The sequence below is a fragment of the Aspergillus nidulans genome, chromosome I, assembly GCF_000011425.1.
Source record: "Aspergillus nidulans FGSC A4 chromosome I".
NCBI classification, from domain to species: domain Eukaryota; kingdom Fungi; phylum Ascomycota; class Eurotiomycetes; order Eurotiales; family Aspergillaceae; genus Aspergillus; species Aspergillus nidulans.
In genome coordinates, this window is record NC_066257.1 from 869,270 (window position 1) to 883,864 (window position 14,595).

Here is a 14,595-nt window from a genome sequence, read left to right on the forward strand (position 1 = left end):
CCTCAACACGACGACAGATATACCGTGAAATACTTTGTCGTTCTGCCAGCTTCTGCACTGGCTATTGACTTGGCCCGTTGCAGGGTACCCGGCAACGTTTACCATTTCCTTGGCTATATCTTCTCGACATATAGACTTTTGCTCCTATGACATTCTTCACATATACTTCCCTTGTTGTTTCGCACGCACTGTACATATTCACATTGCCAACACAATCATGGAGGCATCCAATATCCGACATACCAGCACAGACAGCCAACCGCCTCTTGGGTTCTTGCCCTCCCCTTCCAAAAAAAGAGAGAAAAAAAGGAAAGGAAATAGATCACCTTATCAAGGTTGATAAGCAACAGATTCCGATACGGGGAATCGAACCCCGAGCTGCCGTGTGAGAGACGGCGATGTTAACCATTACACCATATCGGATTATGTAGTGGGTTGAGAAAAAATTGGCTATAGGGCAAGAAACCTTACGAAGCGCGAATGTGGCCTAGTCACATGACCGAGTTAGGGTATGTCGGAGCATGGGTTCCTCCCCTGTCCTTGGGGTGCCCGGTCTGCACAGTCTTAGTCAGCATCTCATTAGTGTTTAGCCTAGCTTCCTTGTGCATCCGCACCCCTGAATACCAGACTCCTTCATGCTTCTACAGGTTATGAGCCCTTTATGCTGAGAGAATTCAGTTTCTTGCTGGATATAAATATGCAGAATTGATTCTCGAAGCTCTGAGCAACATGCTATCTGTTTCTTTACCCCCTCCCTGTCCGAAGGGGGGTAGCATCCTTCAACGTGGCTTTAACCCCTGGATTGGGACCACGTAGGCATTTTAATATGCCGATTAAGAGCCTCACGAGGCATCAAAAACAACCTTGGAAGGCCAGTACTGCTTATTATATAGTATGTACTAGGCAAGGATGTCTCCTTACTGTTGAAATACACCATCACAACTTTTACTTCCTATGGGAATATTGAGAGCTTTCTACTATGGAGGCTTATATATTGGCTCCAAGCCACTCTTCTAGCAGCCATGTTGCTGCAATTTACACCTTCTTACCTAGAGATAGTGTGTTTTCCCAGGCTCTGGGCTGAGGCCTATCCTGATCAAACTCATGCTAAGGAAGTCCTTTCTTGTTATTATTGCTATACAGAATAACTTCCGATACCCATGGGATAACCTGACAAGCCCCTGCTATTACCAAAGGGGAGATTTTAACATGACATTCACTGGTCTTGTCTATCAACTACCATTGTTCGAGCCTCCAAATTCAACCAGCCAACGAGCCAGAATCGACCGTGCCGACGAGCCAGAATCGACCGAGCCTACAAGCCAGTATTGCCGTGCCGTACGAGCCTGAATCAATGAAGCCAACGAGCCAGAATCGACCGTGCCGACGAGCCAGTATTGCCGTGCCGTACGAGCCTGAATCAATGCAGCCAACAAACCATGATATCATCACAAGCCAGCCAGTTCTATATTGCAAGACCCCTACCTTTCGACCGAGATACCTGTAGGAAGGACACAAGGGATATTATATTATATTGGACATGGGAAAAGGGATATAGATCCTTTGAGACTATATTAAGGCCTTTACAAACTATATGGGATATTCAGCATGTACCTAGCTTTTCTTTTGATGCTTCCTTGCGCCTGCGCAGCCCGAGGGGGGGTGTCGGAGCATGGGTTCCTCCCCTGTCCTTGGGGTGCCCGGTCTGCACAGTCTTAGTCAGCATCTCATTAGTGTTTAGCCTAGCTTCCTTGTGCATCCGCACCCCTGAATACCAGACTCCTTCATGCTTCTACAGGGTATCCACCTCAGCCGCAGCCTCAGCCGCAGCCGCAGCACGCATACCCACTATCCTCTTTCATGGCTGATCTTCGAGTCATTGGGCCGATGCTGAACGTATCATACAGTGCCTAAGAAACGCACTGTGTAGACCCTCGATGCTTGTAGTAGCTTCATGGCTGCTATGATGTTTTTTTACGCGGGTGGGGTCAGTTTTCAGCCCTGTCTGACACCCTTGGAGTGATACCGAGCTCTGTTGCACAACCTGCAGAGTAGGATTACGATCACTAGTAAGTTCTGAGTTCGGCTTCACACCTCACTGGGTCGCCGGGAGAGTTGTCGTTGTAGCTTGAGCCTCACGGCAGTGAGCGGGCCGAGGGGCCGGTTTTCTAGGGAAAGTTGACCGAGATCAAAGACGAGGCTCTAAGGATTAGGGCAACCACGATTCCGCTTAAACGGCATTTTGCTGGAGACTGGAGTCCTGTCGAAACGCGCCGGCCTTTGGGTTTGTTGGCTCCTGATCCTGCGCTGAAGTAAAGCACACAAACCAAAACTGCCCTAGGCGCACCCTAACCTATTAGGCTCACTGGCGCGGGCCGGCAGGGTGCAGCCAGCCCCCCTCCCCTGAGACGGCATGTTACTGTGATTCATGGGTAACAACACATAACACAGCCTACGGATGGTGCTGCCTATCACTGGCTAAGCGTTCTCCGAGGTTGAAAGGATGGGACTCATGTAGGCGAGTGCGACGATCTCTTGTTAGGGTTGGGGGCCAAACTAGTCTTCGAGAGAAGTATAAGATGGTATACGGAGTATTCTTTTCTTCACCGTCCTCTCTTGACTGTAACCACTTTACTACTATATCCTGATCACAATGGCTTTCCGGTCGCCTCTGTTGACTCTGTTTGCGGCTGCCCTCCTGTTTCTGGGCGTGTGCACCGCTCGAAGCATCCCTACGCGGCGTTCGCCAGTATCTCTTTCCTCCTTCGATCATGATCTCGATTCGGTAGAGATCTGGACGCGTCGGGTACATGATTCTGGATCTGATTCTGATGATGCATCTACCTCGAGTACCTCAACTACTTCAAGCTCCACAACCAATAGCAACAACGACAACTCTGACCACGACAACGATGCCACCTCATCCAGCAGCACCAGCGATACATGCCTCAAGGCAAAGAACGTGACTCGCATTATCCAGAATGACGACGGCTACGGCTCTTACTACTCCTCTGGAATCGGCAGGTATGTCATTGGGCTACAACCCCTTCTGGAGTTGTCTCTAGGTGCCTTGGACACTTGTTAACTGCATCTAGCGAAAACAGCACCGCCGGCGGCACAACTCCTGATGGTTCCGGTACAGCACCACGCTTCGATAACAGCACGGGTGCCTTTGTAACGCTTGCCGATGACAATGCTGCCAACGCCGTCGACATCAAGGACCAGCATTACCTCAGCTACCTTGGCGGCGCGGCCGTCCCCTTCAAGTCTGGCGACCACTCGCCCAACGGCGTCTCGCCCAAGAAGCTGAATAACCTGCCCTTTACCACCGTTGACGAAAACAATGTGAAAGACGGCTCCTGTGCTGTCCCAAACACCTCCTACGCCTACGATTACCAGTCCAAATACAGCCTCGGTTCCGCTGGCAACGTTCCCGTTTACTGTCTCTGTGATCCGTATGGGTTGTGCGGGTGTGACGACCACCACGGGAACAGCAGCTTTGTGGATGCCATGCTGGCGTATATGGGCCTGGGAGATGAAGCGAAGAATATCTCGAGGATCTGCACCGTCTCGTTGGACGGCGCTACCACCATCCTTGTTGATGGAGGGTTGTCGAATGGGTCGACCAAGGCGGATCCTGATGCTGATGAGGTCCTGGCTCGTGTGCCTAGGACGAAAAGCACCAGGTGCGGTGGAAATGGTGGGACTGGGGCGGCTGTCGCTGTTTCAGTTAACAGTTGGTCACTTGGGGTGATCTCGCTGGCGGTTGCTTCACTCGTCTGGCTGTAGAAGGGTTTCAGCCTACAATGTATATTAATAGATATGTAATGATGAAGTCCACAGCATGTTCTCATTTTTCGTTCAACCTCCAAAAGAGTCTAGCTAGCCACGGGCCGCCTGGTACTCATTTCTATATCTAACTCATGATCTACGCTCAGTGCCAGCCCAGGTCCCTCTTCTGCCTTTCACCTCAAGAAGGCTCAGCGAGCCAGCTACTTCAAAGTTCTTCAGACGCAAGTATGTATAGGCCCTAACAGTCGACAAAAATCAATTTATGAACTACCTTCATCTAGTGAAACAAAATATTATTCCGATACGGGGAATCGAACCCCGAGCTGCCGTGTGAGAGACGGCGATGTTAACCATTACACCATATCGGACTGGGTGTTGAAACTATGAATAAATTGGCTATATGAGGCTACAAAAATCTTTGATAGTGGAGCCGCAAATCACGTGACACAAATGGCTCCCGCGGCTGCTATTACGTAAGTGCAGCGGCACATGACGAAGGCAGACTGGCTGATCGGTTGCATCACAGGCATCACTGGCTGTCTCCATCTTTAATCTGCAAACAAGCGACTTCAAACTACAAGATACAACCCTGTTGGAAAATAACAGAGATATAGGTCGAGATGGGGGCTCTATTGTCCCTGCCACTGTTGGCGCTGCCCAGTGCTGGAACGGTATGTTGTCTAATTAGCTTCGTGTCTCTGTCTGTTCCTGTACCGTAGGAACGTAGGCAAGGCACTGACTGACAAGTTCTAGGTGCTGACGGCGGTTGGATCCTGTTGTGGAGCTGCAACATGTTCGGCTGTATGTAGCGCTTGCGGGAAGTTCAACAACAGGTACGAAGCTGTGACCACAGGGTGGATTGTAATGGCGTGTTACTGACGGCGGCAAATAGTATGGCTACGAGAATTGCATATGCCTTTATCCTCCTTATAAACTCAATTGTCTCGTGGATCATGCTCACGCCATGGGCGCTGAAAAAGCTTCAACATCTTACGCTGGACTATATGGAGATAAAGTGCGACGGGAAGGAATGTTACGGCTGGGTCGCGGTTCATCGAATCAACTTTGGTCTTGGGTTGTTCCATTTGGTTCTGGCCCTGTTTTTACTAGGTGTGAGGTCGTCGAAGGATGGTCGTGCGGCTCTTCAGAATGGTTTTTGGGGCCCGAAGATCGTGCTCTGGCTCTTGTTTGTGGTCATGTCGTTTTTCATCCCGGAAGCGTTCTTCTTTGTCTACGGACACTACATTGCCTTCTTTTGCGCTATGCTTTTCTTACTCTTGGGCTTGATTCTGCTTGTCGATCTCGCGCATACCTGGGCGGAGCTGTGCTTGCAGAAGATTGAAGAGAGTGATTCGCGGACGTGGCGTGGGCTGCTGATCGGCTCAACGTTGGGCATGTACATTGCGTCTATCGTGATGACGATCTTGATGTATATCTTCTTTGCTAAAAGTGGATGCTCCATGAACCAGGCTGCTATTTCGGTATGTTTCATCCCTTGTTTCTGCGGCCAAAGCTTACGTGACAGATCAACTTGGTGGTTTTCTTAATCATCTCCTTCGTCTCGGTGCAGCCTGCAGTCCAGGAAAATAACCCCCGCGCTGGATTGGCGCAAGCCGCCATGGTGACTGCTTACTGCACCTATCTGACATTGTCAGCCGTCTCAATGGAGCCCGACGACCGCCAATGCAACCCTTTAATTCGCGCTCGCGGCACTCGAACCGCCACCATCGTCCTCGGTGCAATCGTCACCATGGCCACCATTGCATATACCACGACTCGGGCCGCCACTCAAGGCTTTGCCCTAGGCTCCAAAGGCCACAACTACTCGGAGCTCGGTACCGACGACAACGAGCATGGTCTTGTCACGCAGCAACCCTCTGCCCGCCGTGAGATGCGCGCCGAGGCCCTCCGTGCGGCCGTCGCCAGCGGCGCTCTCCCAGCCAGCGCTCTAGACGAAAGCGATGACGAGGACGACTACGACGTAAAGGACGATGAGAAGGGGTCAACCCAGTACAACTACTCTCTTTTCCACATTATCTTTTTCTTGGCAACCACCTGGGTCGCTACGCTTCTGACACAGAACCTGGACCCGGAGTCAGTTGACGACTTTGCCCCCGTGGGCCGGACCTACTGGGCGAGTTGGGTAAAGATTATCAGCGCCTGGGTGTGCTATGCTATTTACCTGTGGACTTTGGTTGCCCCGATCCTGCTCCCAGATCGATTTGATATGTACTAGGTATCAATGTACTGGTACGGAGGTGTATACGTCAATTATTGATTATTTCTCTGGTTAGCGTTTGAATTGGTATGATATTGATGTTGAAACTCGTTATGTCGCATATGATACGCTTGTCCCGTTACCAAATTCAATTTACCTAAAATTCATTCTCTTGGTGTTTTGATTATCTGTGCGGATTAGTAGTACGGTTCGGTAAATGAACATTGGATAAAATACATATACCGCAATCTGGATACGACTAATGGCAGGACTCCTTATTTGCTTGTTGTGCCCGTCATTGTGATGATATATATAACGTGACTACTTTATGTTACTACCCCAAAACGGACTGGATAGGCACACTACGCTCTAGTAAACTGGCAGCCGAATTAAGCCTCCAGAGGCTGCTCCGTCTTGTGAGCGTTAGCCCTTCTCCGAAGCCTCCCTGCAGCATCATGCTCCTCATCCCACCTCGCAAGTTCATCATTAGGCACCTTAACCATTTTATGAGATGTCTCGCCCGCTGGCCCAGTTATGATTGTTTGGCGGAATTGGTAGCCCCCGAAGTGCGGTAATACCTTCATGTAGACCCAATAGTAGACACCGCAGAGACCGATACTAGCGATAATATTAGTCGCGTATCCTGAAGGGAAGGAGAAAAGAACGGAGGCAAAAGTCCTTACAGAGAAATTCCAACGACGACGTACGTGCCATACCAGAAGCTCACGTCCCCTCCATTTGCACCTCCTGCTGGCGGGTACCAGGGCGCTACGAGCAGATAGAGGTTGGCAAGAATTGCGAAGTAGACGACGATATCCCAGGCGTGCCATTCTGTTCTGGGAATGTTGAGGCGCTTCCGGTGTCTCCTGGTGAACAAGAGGCCGACTGCGAGGAAGAAGTTAAACATGCTTTGTGGATAGATTCCCAGGTCGACCACTGGATGAATGTTAATTTTGTAATGGGATTTAGTTGCGATTAATATGCGTACCGAAATTGAATGCGTCACCGGCTGGAGGAGCTAGGATCATGATGGCCGTTAGAGCCCATTTTAGCCAGTACGGCCCTAGCGGAGTTCCAAAGGGGCGAGTGGAGGTCCAGAATCTTGTGAACGGTAGGACACCTTGTCTATAAAACCCACGTAAGTGATTTGTTTGGGAGCAATCCTTGAGGTGTATATACCTGCCACACTCTCGCAGCATTCGAGACTGTCCGATGAGAACAACGAGCAGGTTACCGAAAGCGCTGACACAGATCAAGAAGTTTAGGGCGCGAGATGCACCGCCACCTCCAAAGACCTTTTGGAAGAAGAGACTGGCGACGTTGATTTCGGACTCGACAATCTCCTGCTTACTCGCAGCAGCAACGTAGGCGATATTAGCCAGCATGTATAGAATACCGACTGTGATGAGTGAGGCAGGGGTGCTCCACTTGAGCGTCTTGACGGGGTTCTTGACCTCGTTCACTAGGTTAAAGGCGTTCTCGTAGCCCTGGTAGGAGAACATCACGTTGATGAGAGAGTTAGTGGCTCCATATACTGTTGCGTTAGAGGTTCCTTCAAAAGCATTTCGGAAATGAGCCGTTGAGTCCGTGATAGACGAAACGTTGCCACCGAGCACAACAAGCCCAGCAATTGCGATGCTGTATTTGTTAAAAAGCTAAACTTCGAAACCTGAAAAAAATACTCACAAGATCAATGTAATGAGCTTTACCCAGCCGAGGGCATTGGAGAGCTGTAGAGACCATTTCGTGTTAAAGGAGACGGCTATGGTTCATGGTCAGCATACCAGCTTACCGCGGGAGCCCTATAAACCAACCTAAAACCGCGACTGTATACGACGCAAGAGCAACTCCTTTGGATTGCCAAGCTGTAGGCTCCGACTCTGCAAGTCTAAAGAGGTAATTGGCCAAAACTAGTCCACCCGGGTCAGTGTGTGCAGGCTTGCGTAGGCAAATTGACGTACCAATCGCATTGCTACTACTGAAAGAGAATACCACAGTCTGCACCGCGAAGACGGTAGGGAAAAAGTATCTAGGACGAGGATATGCTTGCTCCAGGTAGACCGCTTCTGATCCAGATCGACTTGGAAAGTAAGAAGCGAATTCAAGGTAGACGGAGAGCATGCTTGCAGCGACGGCAAACCCTATCACCCAGTAGAACAGACCGAGACCAATAGAACCGGTTCCCTCGAAAACAGAGGAAGCTAGACATGATAACTCGGTGTCACTTACAAAGTCATTCCAAGTACGGAAAGATTACTCACGAGTAGAAAAAATCCCAGTGCCGACCATTTTGCTCACATTCATGAAGATCAACGTGATATACCCAGCCTCGTAGCCCAGCGGCGAGACAACCTCAACCGGCGCCCCCGAAGCCTCCTGGTATGTCGGAAGGGATGTATTGCCGCCGGCATCAGCCGTGTAATGCAGATCACCGCCGACAATGGTGTCTTCAGATGGTGCATTATGCTGAGTCACTTGGGTATCAACCGCTTTGGATCGAAAGTCGAGGAAGCCCATTTTGAAACGGACTGGCGATCAGTGCTTGTCGTCTGGGCTCTAGATAGCACGCAGAAAAATCGCCGGGGATGTCGATTTATATCCATGTTTCAACCCACATCGTCTGGGTCCTCATCGTCGTACGTTATGGCGTAATCGAGTCCGTCCTTCTGGCGGTGCCACCTACAAAAGCAAAGCGCAGGAGATAACATTTTGCCCGCTGTGAAGACAATGTTACATCGCCAAGTTTCTTGTCTCTGCTGACTTTTCTTGGGTGGCAGCGGTTCGTTTATATCGAAGTTCCTGGGTGAGGGGAAAATTGCACAACAGCTGCTTGGTATGGCGTACAGCGGCACTACACCTAGAGTATTATCACCCTATCTGAATCAACCACAGCTGTCCTGGAATGTGACAGTGCGTATTGCGCACTAATTCTTCAAGGAAGCAGCTCCCTCAAGGATAGGATGTGTTCTAGTTCATAATCGCGGCTCGCCATCTGAGCCTATTTTGGCTGACGGATCAGCATAATGTGGAAGCGGAGAACTTGACGAGCGTCTGCAAATGGGCGGCGATGGAAAAAAGCCCAGCCTCAATCCCGGTGGTGTAATGCAGCACTAAGATGACTCTGCGCTAGTCGTGATTTGAAGGAGTGAAGGTGAATCAATAGAGAACGTGGCCAACGTGCACTTCGGTCCACGTGAAACCTTAACTTATTCGAATCGTCGATTCAAACAAAGGACCTTCCTAAGTCGTTTTGATCTATGAGCGTTATAATGCTCATGAACACCAATGCAAATAGGTATGTGTTCTTGAATAACCCTAGAAATGAGATGGAAGTATGCAATCGTGAAGAACCCGTCCAAACCCGCATAGAAAAACAAACGCAATCATCGCAAATAATACAACAGTGTATCCTCATTAGCTTTCCTCCTTCAGCACTTTGTTATCTAATTCCATCGGCGTCGCAGAGGTTTCCGCCGAGGGATCTACTGCTCGCTCCCCAGAAACATATCTGTTTTCACCCTCTCGATCGCTTGGCAGCGGAGTTTCCTTCTCCTGCCCGGACCCGTTACCCTGTTGGATCCGGAATGAAGATGTCATCTCCTCCTGCGACGGCGCTGGGGCGAGCCGTGGCCACGCCGATGATGCTCCCGCGCCAGATGTTTCAGGAGTAGTACCGGCAGGCAAATCGTCATCGTCAATAGGCAGGTTCGACTTCCGAGATCGTTTCACGCGGAGCGGACGTTCTTGCGGCTGCATTAGACAAATAGGCAAATCAGCCAAAGGAAAGCTAATCAATCCTCTTGCGCGGAACTCACTGTAGGCGGTTGTTCATCTGAGCTTCCCTCTGTCTCATCTTCATAGTACCCTGGCCCTGATCCGTTTCTCGGCGGAGCCATGCCGTCTAAACTAGCAGTGTTGGTCACCATGGCGGCGGCGCGCGCACGCAGTTCGGGGTTCACGCCTGCTTGGGCTTCCTCGGCCATGCCTGTAACGGTGGCTAGGCGCTCAAGAAGGATACAAGACTCTAAGCGCATTTTTTGGATGTATTGCCAGCCACGTCGATTGCGGGTACGCATCAATTCGTTCTCGGCTTCGATTTCGCTGAGGCGTTTCTTGAGCGCGATGCATTTGCGCTTGTAGGCGATCTCGATGCTGGGCGGGTTCGTGGATGGCTGGGATGTTGTTCGTGATTCCATGTTGCCTAAGGTTGTCGAATTTGCAGTGAGTAGTGACCGTAAAGAATCGAAGACGGAAATTTCTGTATAGCTGATTTATTCTTTCATTGATCAAGGGGAATACTGATCAGGAAATGAGGCTGAACGGCCTAGAAACAAGAATGTTCCTGAGCTTGGGTAAGCCCGGATCGCCAAGAGTGAAGGCGGTCAACTCCATCTTCTCCATTCTTTCCGCAACAGTAAGCCGATATCCCCAGCTTGATGATCTCCCCGGATCTCGCTCAAAGACTATTTCCAGAAAACTACGAAAAACAGTTCTCAGCAACTCTGGAGTCGAATAAATATCATCAGAAATTATTCTATGGTCTATCTATGCATTACCGACATTAGTGGCCTGTCGTCGGAAGGCCGAGGAACACCTTGAACGAGTCATAACTGTCTTCATCAGCACCACTATTCCACTAACGATAATAAAAGGGCAACTCACATCAACCATTGGAAACCAGTTAGGGTTCCAAGCATTAAAATTCTTACTGGAAGGCCATTCCACAGGCCCGAGAACCCAATGTTCCCATAGATGCGGGAGACAGCCTTCATTGCTGATTCACCCGCTAATCTGGTCAGCACATATGCACCACGTTGCCAGCTATGGGAAACATACCTTTTCGATCGGCATTCAACTTGGACACCAATACATCGGCAGGATGGCTGACAATCGCACAAAAGATGCCCGCAATATATCCTCCTGCAAAGCTAATCCCCGTCTGCTGAAGGCTGTTGTAGCTTTCCTTGGGGCCTCCCAGCGTCTTATAGATCATGCTGACCGTCTCCTCGAATGTCGCGAATTTGGTCATTGTATATGGAATCTGCCTCGCCCAGAGCGGGTATAACCCCTTATAAAAGCCGGAGACGCCCTCTTGCGCAATGATCTTACTCCACCCCTCGCGCAGACTATGGGCGTACGGCGGCAATGTTGTCTGCATGCGCACTTTGATCGCTTCGAACGGGCAGAGTGCAATATCGGCAATAAACTCGGCTGAGGCACTTGCCGCCAGATGCATAACCGTGCGGTTTGTGTTGGGGAACATGCGCTCGCCATACAAGTACTTAAAATACTCGTAAAAGCCATATTTACCGGCTCCCTGGAATGAGTATCCGATAAATGTAGGCGACCAACCGAAGAAGATCCCGCGCACGCCTTCCTTGGAAATGATTGAGCGCCATGCGGAGATATTTGAAGTGTAGATTTTTGGATCGACTTGTCGACGACATTTTACAAGATCAAGAGGCGTTACTGAGGTGTGTGTCGGGCCGCAAGCTTCACGTCATTACGACCAACTTGTCAGTCCATCATCTGTTCAAGATTGGTTGGGTCCTAAACCATACCTATAATTCCTCCCATTGTACAAGCACCAAAGTACTTGAGCGTATTGGGCTCAATCTTCCCGAGCGGGTACTTCCTCTCTTGCGTCGCCATTTCGTATGAATGTAACGGGCTAGAACTTCCAAAGGGGTTATATACAGTACAAAGAACAGACCTCAATGTCGATACCGAGGATCACAGTGGATTATTTTGATAAGTAAACAATGCAACACGAAGTAAACTGTCAAAACGCCCGCACAAACCTCTGAGAAATCTCCCACTATATAAGTCAAGAAAAAATCAGGGCGTGGATAATGGGGCTATGTCGTCAGAACCCGAAGCAGTAATGCATGCAGTATGTGCCTGGGGCTGGGCTGGGCCTGGCCGAGCCATCCGGGTGCCGATACATGCGTTCACAGCTTATCTTGTTCCATTATCTTGTGAAGGAGCAGTGCCGACATCCGTTCTATAGCTAAGATACTACTATTAATCATTGCCCTTTCACTGAGCTTCTTTGCTTTCTACTGTGGTGTCCGAGATGCAGTCCAGATGGGAAGCATGCATGACGTCACACATAGTCTAGATATACCTGTATCCATCTGCATTGAAAGTAGGTAAGCGTCCAGCAATATTTACACTGGTCTAAGAGGATATACAATTAAAATAAATGAGAATAAAATAAACGTATTTGGAAAGATCAATAGACGTCCAGAAAAGAATGGTTGTATATACACCGACCCGTTGCAATATATGTACGAAGTAATCATATATCCAGTAATAAGAGATCAAGAACGACCCTTAACCTTATCCAACCGCCAGCCAATCCACTTAGCAAGTAGCCTAGTCATCTTAATTTCTGTTCTGTCTCAACGGCCCGGCTCTGATTCAGGGCCTGGAAACATTACTCCCTCAAGACTAATCGGCGGCCGTCTCTGACTCTCCGCATCCTCCGCCAACACAAGCGCAAGCTTAATGCCAAGCACAGACCCAATCCTTGCAAGGCAAGTGCGAATCTGGTCCTCCTGCGCCGGCGTCGCAAGCCCACAGGAAAGAATATACCACAGCGGCCAGATCATGCTGTAAACGGAGAACGCGCGGGCGCGGGGCTGCGGCTTGCTGATTCCATCTGGCGCTGACGCCGAGCCCGCCGAAGGCGATGTCGTGCGGTTTCCGTTGACGTCAACGTCGCCCAGACAGAAGGGGATGCTGCGGCAGATATCAGTGATTTGTTTCTGGATGATTGCTGGTGTGGTTCGTGCTGCTGCTGGGGTGTCTTCAACGGATGCGTCTGTGCCTGTAGCGGCAGCGAGAGTCCGTCGGAGTTCGAGCATGATTAGATGGGAGACTATGCGGACTGTGCGGTAGTATGTCCATACGGAGGCGATAGAGAGGTGATGGTATGTGATCAGGGGTTCGTAAGCCACGGTGCTAGTGCTAGATCTAGAGGGAGATTTATCGGGGTAGACTACGATGGGTAACCAGCGTTCGGGCAGGTCCTGACTCCAGGATGTGAGTTCGAGGTCGATTTGGCGGCCTGTGAGGAGGAGAAGGGTGAGACGGGAGATGTCGTCTGCATTTGTGTTGGTGTTCGCGCTGGAGGATGCGATAGTCGGTTCTGAAGCTGAAGCTGAAGTCGAGGCCGATGCCTGGAGCGATGATGTGGCCAAGAACAGCTGGCTCATTTTGGATGCGATGAGGATCAATCGTGCGATTGGGTCTGCGCCGTTTAGGCGCTCGACTATCCAGTCTGTATTGTAGTGCGGTTTTCCCCGGAGAGCGAGCATCTCGACGTGCTGTATACCTCACTTGTCAGTGGGATGTTAGGCTAATAGGGACGCGCCTTGAGGGCTAGGTACCGTATGGGTATATGCAAAATGAAATAGATCTCTCCCTCGTGGATTCCCCAGCTGGCCCTCCCCTCTCAGCTTCATCAAAAGTTCAAACCCTGCGGCATGGGAACTTGCAAGCCCATTCCGCTCGCCTGTAATATCCTCAAACAGCGCCAGCAAGACCATAGTCGCAAAGGTCTCATCCTTAACAGCTTGCGTCTTAGTAGTTAACGCTTGCTGTAGTTCCCTTAATGCCCTACCATAGTATTCCCTGGCATGCAAAATAAGCGGGGGGGCATTGACATGATTGCTCAGCGTCATGAGGGCCGTGGCATCGACAGCAAGACACAGACACATAGACGCAGCCGTGGCGCTTTCAGGCCGATTCTCCCGGCAAGCCGAATAGAGAGACGGCAAAAATGACAAGTAGCTCATAGCCTCGTCCGAGTCGTCGCCAGATGTATACTGATCGAAGAAATAGCAGCGAGCTCGCTCCTCCCACGTGGAGTCAGCTATTTGGTAGTTAGTCAATGAAGGGGAGGCTCTAGCATCTCGTCTGAGCCGACGAGCCCGTTGAATGCCGGAGTCAGAAGGTACTAAGCAACCAGCGGACTTTTTGACAAGCTGCTCGACCTTAGACGTCTCATTCCTGAAAATGGATTCGAGCCTGTACCCTGGACAAGGCCGGCCGTATACGCGACAGTTGCCACATTCTGGAAGCGCTTCGTCGCACTAGATTTCGTGTCCTTAGCTCCTAAATCCCAGTGATAATGTTGATCGAACGAGTAACGGTCAATCGAAGCATGTCGGAGGATAAATATGCATAAATGCGAGATTTTGTCCTACCTTGATTTTCCTCTTGCGGCACAAATGACACCCACGGCTGCGGCCAGCATAGACCATGTTGATTGGCTCTCAGTAGAGGCAAATCGGAGTATTGAACTGAACGCCGTACTCCGAGCGTGGTATCTATGTTAAAACGACCCGACTGTCCCAGTCGATTCCGCGATCAAGTGTTCAATACACGACCTCACTAGTAATCGGCGATCGGACATGGTGAACCACGCCTCGGTCCCTATAAATTCCCGCCTCCAGGAGCGCTTTTTGAGGTGACGGGAGTAATCGACTCCGACAGATTGTAGTTTGTAGACTGTCGAAATGTAGTAGTAGCTGGACCTTATAAGAGTCTTGTGCATGGCTCAAGCCGAAGATCGAGCG

At 50.2% G+C, this 14,595-nt stretch overlaps 7 protein-coding genes across 7 annotated transcripts, besides 3 other annotated features; 3 read left to right on the forward strand and 4 right to left on the reverse strand.

Moving 5' to 3' along the window:
* Window positions 1-1,416: part of a sequence feature (contig 1.106 681..67855(-1)) that runs on past the window's edge.
* On the forward strand, window positions 827-1,350 carry ANIA_11504 (uncharacterized protein; the record flags this gene model as incomplete). Its single annotated transcript, XM_050611613.1, has 2 exons — window positions 827-892; window positions 1,144-1,350. The coding sequence occupies 2 exons, from the start codon at window positions 827-829 to the stop codon at window positions 1,348-1,350; spliced, it is 273 nt and encodes a 90-aa protein (XP_050466965.1).
* Window positions 1,417-8,081: a sequence feature (contig 1.204 330..6994(-1)).
* Window positions 2,647-3,850, forward strand: ANIA_11245 (uncharacterized protein). The gene is made up of 2 exons (XM_050611618.1): window positions 2,647-3,024; window positions 3,096-3,850. Exons 1-2 carry the CDS (start codon window positions 2,654-2,656, stop codon window positions 3,787-3,789), a joined length of 1,065 nt encoding a protein of 354 aa, XP_050466966.1. The 5' UTR covers window positions 2,647-2,653; the 3' UTR covers window positions 3,790-3,850.
* Window positions 4,367-6,198, forward strand: ANIA_11244 (serine incorporator domain-containing protein). The gene is made up of 4 exons (XM_863780.2): window positions 4,367-4,463; window positions 4,546-4,625; window positions 4,685-5,273; window positions 5,318-6,198. Exons 1-4 carry the CDS (start codon window positions 4,413-4,415, stop codon window positions 6,026-6,028), a joined length of 1,431 nt encoding a protein of 476 aa, XP_868873.2. The 5' UTR covers window positions 4,367-4,412; the 3' UTR covers window positions 6,029-6,198.
* ANIA_09490 (high affinity methionine permease) lies at window positions 6,400-8,314 on the reverse strand (the record flags this gene model as incomplete). Its single annotated transcript, XM_050611622.1, has 8 exons — window positions 6,400-6,628; window positions 6,694-6,946; window positions 6,999-7,135; window positions 7,190-7,648; window positions 7,697-7,772; window positions 7,825-7,920; window positions 7,972-8,211; window positions 8,272-8,314. 8 exons carry the CDS (start codon window positions 8,312-8,314, stop codon window positions 6,400-6,402), a joined length of 1,533 nt encoding a protein of 510 aa, XP_050466967.1.
* Window positions 8,082-14,595: part of a sequence feature (contig 1.105 755..277183(-1)) that runs on past the window's edge.
* ANIA_10785 (uncharacterized protein) lies at window positions 9,258-10,206 on the reverse strand (the record flags this gene model as incomplete). The annotated part of the gene is made up of 2 exons (XM_050611628.1): window positions 9,258-9,760; window positions 9,826-10,206. The coding sequence occupies 2 exons, from the start codon at window positions 10,204-10,206 to the stop codon at window positions 9,425-9,427; spliced, it is 717 nt and encodes a 238-aa protein (XP_050466968.1). The 3' UTR covers window positions 9,258-9,424.
* Window positions 10,519-11,662, reverse strand: ANIA_10782 (putative mitochondrial phosphate transporter Pic2; the record flags this gene model as incomplete). Its single annotated transcript, XM_050611630.1, has 4 exons — window positions 10,519-10,620; window positions 10,673-10,796; window positions 10,847-11,443; window positions 11,572-11,662. 4 exons carry the CDS (start codon window positions 11,660-11,662, stop codon window positions 10,572-10,574), a joined length of 861 nt encoding a protein of 286 aa, XP_050466969.1. The 3' UTR covers window positions 10,519-10,571.
* ANIA_06218 (putative C6 transcription factor) lies at window positions 12,415-14,550 on the reverse strand (the record flags this gene model as incomplete). Its single annotated transcript, XM_658730.2, has 3 exons — window positions 14,224-14,550; window positions 13,405-14,109; window positions 12,415-13,341 (listed from the first exon to the last, which is right to left on the reverse strand). Exons 1-3 carry the CDS (start codon window positions 14,278-14,280, stop codon window positions 12,415-12,417), a joined length of 1,689 nt encoding a protein of 562 aa, XP_663822.1. The 5' UTR covers window positions 14,281-14,550.